The sequence below is a fragment of the Lottia gigantea genome (genome assembly GCF_000327385.1).
Source record: "Lottia gigantea unplaced genomic scaffold LOTGIsca_84, whole genome shotgun sequence".
Classification (NCBI taxonomy): domain Eukaryota; kingdom Metazoa; phylum Mollusca; class Gastropoda; family Lottiidae; genus Lottia; species Lottia gigantea.
In genome coordinates, this window is record NW_008710779.1 from 129,151 (window position 1) to 133,793 (window position 4,643).

The 4,643-nt window shown below is 34.7% G+C and overlaps 1 protein-coding gene across 1 annotated transcript; it reads left to right on the plus strand.

The window, feature by feature from the left end:
• Positions 1 to 471: 471 nt before the first annotated feature.
• LOTGIDRAFT_236585 (hypothetical protein) lies at positions 472 to 4,171 on the plus strand (the record flags this gene model as incomplete). The annotated part of the gene is made up of 3 exons (XM_009067598.1): positions 472 to 597; positions 1,132 to 1,239; positions 2,051 to 4,171. The coding sequence occupies 3 exons, from the start codon at positions 472 to 474 to the stop codon at positions 2,786 to 2,788; spliced, it is 972 nt and encodes a 323-aa protein (XP_009065846.1). The 3' UTR covers positions 2,789 to 4,171.
• Positions 4,172 to 4,643: the final 472 nt, after the last annotated feature.

A 4,643-nucleotide genomic window follows, 5' to 3' on the forward strand; every position in this document is an offset into this window, starting at 1 on the left:
AATAAAAACCCACTTATTTATTCCCAGATATCACGCTTCGTGGAAAATCAAGTGGCCCCCATATGATTTGATAAGAAGTTTAGATTACATATCATACGTCCGGCTAAAATGATATCTGATTTATTCTGTGTTTGATTTTAACTCCCAAGTCCCCCGTTTCTGCATCATTTTTGGACTAATGAAGACGGTCAACGCCATATACAATGTGCGATAAGTGAAATTGCCAGGACAGTGGCATTAGCCTCCTCTTTAACGATTTTCAACCGTTCAAGAATCTTTAACATGCGCAGTCTGTAACTGATCAAAGCCACAACACCGATAAACCTGGTAACAGCTTGTATACAGGAACAGACACTGTGGTATGTGGATGACTAGGCACGAAGTAAGTGCAATTCACCTCCAAGGAAGATAAAATCCGGATATCTTGATTCTAAACTTAAATTAAGCAGTTTTAAATTTACTTTTTTAGGAATGGATCCCAAAGACGAAGGTGATCGTACAACAAGTCAAAAGGAAATACTTCGCCAAAAGATTTTAACCAAACGAAAAGATCTTGGTGAGGAAGATACTCGTCCAGTCAAACAAATAAAACATGTGGTAAGCCTTAACTTTTTACTGGGGAAACAACCTTGACTTTGAAATCATGCCATTAATAATGTTTTAATGTGGTAAATTGCCAACAAAACTGAAATAAGTCACCGCATTTTTAATTATTCTAGGATATATTCCATTCTTACCCTACATGCATGCTCTGTCTCGCTTACTACTCCCATGACAGTCTCCAGATTTAATTCATTATATTTTAGTCTCAGAAACGGGATTTTTTTAGCCAATTAGTAATAGTCTTTACAGCTCACCGTCGAATAATGTCCATAATTATACACGTTTGAATGTTAAATTGACGACTCGTTATTTTAAGGTATTCTATGATATAGTAAAGACAGATATAAAAACAGTGAGCAAAATGCATAGTTTGAAGTATTTTTGAAAGAATTATACGATTTTCGTACATTTCTAGCACTTCTGAAGACTATTTACATCATTTCAAGACTCAACATGACGCCTTTAACATGGACTTATGAATACAGAGTTAGGTCTGCTACTAGTCATCGTATATTTTTTATTTTTCAGCTCACTCCAGAAGAAATTGAAAAGAGAGAGAAAAGAAAAGCGCAGAACAGGAAAGCAGCAACTAAATTCAGAAATAAAAAGAAGAATATTTTGGACGCTAATCAACAGGTAATACAATTTTTTTATTTTTTACATCTCACTTTTATGCAAACATTAGGCAAGTAGACTACAATAAAGAGACACATTTGATTTTAATTCTTTTAGAACTTCGACTATAATTGTTTTTATAACTATATATTTATGAAGAAGCACACAATTGTTATGGATATACCATTTCTATTTCATATATTATATTTATGTATTATCAGATAAGTAATGACACATTCTTGTTGTCTCAGAATTTTTAACAACAGTTGAATAATCAATGTTGCACGTTAACCTTACCCCATCTTCACACATGTCAATCTATTACGAACTTCCTCTAATACCACCTTGACTGCCATAGCCACCTTCAGCGATTTCATTAGATTGTACATTCACGGCAGAACAACTATGAACATTACAAACTTCTGTGATACAAGAACGGTCTCTATTGCAGTCAAGGTATAAGGCGAAGTTAGTAATAGCTTGACATTGTGAAGATGATCTGACCACTGATCCAGCAGAAAGATTTATAAGTGAAAAATTTGATCGCATTAACAAAATCGATTAGTTTCATGGCTTAATAAACCAATGCAATCTCAGAGTCAACATGTAGTTTCGATTACATTTCCGGATTATTTTACCTATATGTAATTTATAACTTTAAGGAATGTCATGTAATTATTGTAATCAATATGTTTACGTATAGGTAAAAATATAAATAAGCAAATAAAATCAAGTGGGCCCTATGTTAGAACATATTTTGTCTTGTCTGAGCGTGAAAGGACGTTTGGGTTGGACAGACATGTTCTTAATAGGTATTTACTTTCCGTTGCAGGAACGTTTGGACCTTATCAGAGCAAATGCAGAGTTACAATGTCAAATAGGAGAGCTTTCAACAGAAGTGGACAAACTGAAAGAAATGATGGATAAACATCTTGAGTCGGGATGTTCCTTGATATCTATTCACATCCAAGACCACCAAGAATCGAATCCGATCGCCACATCAACGATGGTTTTTACAGATATATCAGATCCAACAGAATTATATTTGAATCTAGAAAAATCCGACCCCAGTCCAGCCAGACCAGTTTTGAATACAGACACTACCGGTTTGATTTCAGAAACGACCGGTTTGATTCCAGAAACGACCGGTTTGATTCCAGAAACGACCGGTTTGATTCCAGAAACGACCGGTTTGATTCCAGAAACATTGGGAATAAATCCAGAAACAACACTATCCCAAACTCTTATTGATGAAATCGGCTATCTACTTTCAGATTTCAATCCAAATGATCTAGATATGTCGACCTACAACATGAACACTCAACCTCAAAAAGTCAATGACTTTAAAATGCCAATCGCTAGTCTACACCATGACCTGTTTCAGCATTCAGTTAACTGCAGTCCAGACAACGAGTTCGACATGTCCATCACAACTCAGAGTGATCAACTCTCTATGTTCCAGAATGCTCAGTCGCATGTTTCACCAGTCAGTGAAGAATTTGAAGATCATTTGGATCCTTGGTTGCCTAATGATGAATCTTTGGAGCAACCCTCTTTTACAAATTTATAACGCAATTAATATTATTTTGGTCAAATAACTCAAATTCCGTTGATCAAAAATCTAAACTAAGATCTCATTATTATAAATGATCATGCCAAATTTCATTTGAATCGGATGAAAACTGTAGTCTTTGTTGTGTTCAAAACACGCGTTTTTCATAAGTCAAGGGCAATAACTCAAAAAACGTTCATCGAAAGATCGTCAAATTCGAACTTGTCCAAGATCTCATTGATAAATGATCACACCAAATTTCATTCAAATTAGTAAAAAAAAACTGTTGTCTCTATTGCGTTCACAAGTCAATTCTGGACGGACGGACGGACGGACGGACAAGGGCGACGACAATATACGACCACATTATAATGTTGGCGTATAAAACGTACTGTCTACAAAATGAAGGAAACTATATGATATGTCCAAATGTCAAAATATTGGATTCATTCGTTATTGTCCTTGGTTTTCGAAATTACGATAACTCGCATTGTTTTTATTTTTCATGTTATTTAGTGGAATTGTTGATATGTATCAGTTGAGGATGAGCCCTATCAAAATTTAAAATAATGATAGGTGGCGTCATTTATTTATTCAAAACACAACAATATGTAGCCCCTAGAATTTACACACAGCTGCCAGTGGGCGTATGACACTTTGTCTGTCAAGCTATCTCTTATGAATCAAAAATCTCTCAGGAGAAAGAATCTGACTGAAAGTGTAATGGAGATCAAACTTTCTAGTGGTTCCAGTGCAAAATCAAATTTTATCCAAATTGATATTTATTTTCGAGATTATAATAATTATGTTGATATTATTTTTTGTTTTTATGTATATTTTCATTGATCTTTTCATCTCTTATGTGTATCGGGGACACTGGTAGCATCAATTTTCACTATTCCATTTTTCAATCAGACGTCTGTGGTTCCTACAATTCCACTTAAACAAAGTGTTTGATGACGACACTAATCGCTAAATATGCTTTATCACGTAAGGCCTTTCGCGATTAGTGACGTCACCAAACAGTTATTTTTTTTTTCCTGATTGTAAAATTGGAACGGTACAAATTGAAAACTTATGGTAGCGGTGTCCAAGATACACCCAAACAAGTTAAAGAAACTCTCTACTATTCCTTGAAGTTATGTTTGCAATACATGTATATTCATATGTTTTACACTGTTCTTTGTGGTGTCGTTAAGTTAATCCATCAACTGTAAACATTAATAACACCTCTATTGAGCTTTTATCATCTTTCTGTCTGATGCGCAATTTTCAGCTTTAATGCTTCTTCAATAATATTTTGTGTATTGTATGATATTATCTTGAATTGAATGAAGTATATTTTGTAAAACGAATGTGATGTTTTACGTATGAACACAATACAATTTATTTTGAGAAAAATGTAGGACTTTTAATTCCCTTTTTGAAAAAACGCCATGCCCACAACTCTTTGTCAGTATACCTGCAATAGAAAGCAACTGACATGGGAGATCTGGGAGAATCTGGGCACACTAAACGAATGAAAACCTACTTATTGCTTCAGTTTCTAGCAAGAAATTGGACCTTGCGATTATCGAATTGATCACAATTGTAAGCTGTTGTTCAATTTCTATAAGACTGTGACAGATCTGTTGAGATTCTTTGAATCGCCAGTCGAGCTCACCTGAAAAGTCTGAAATACGAAAGCCAGTTTTGAAATACGGGCAATACATTCAAAAGTCCGAAAAGTGTCTGTCTTCTAAACCAGTGGCCACTTTCAACACTTTCAACAATTTTATTTATTTTCAACAAATCTAAATGTCTACCTTTTTTCTCCAAAATATGTATCAGAGTGCACAAAATCTTGAGAGAACCCTCTAAGACGCTCTTTGCG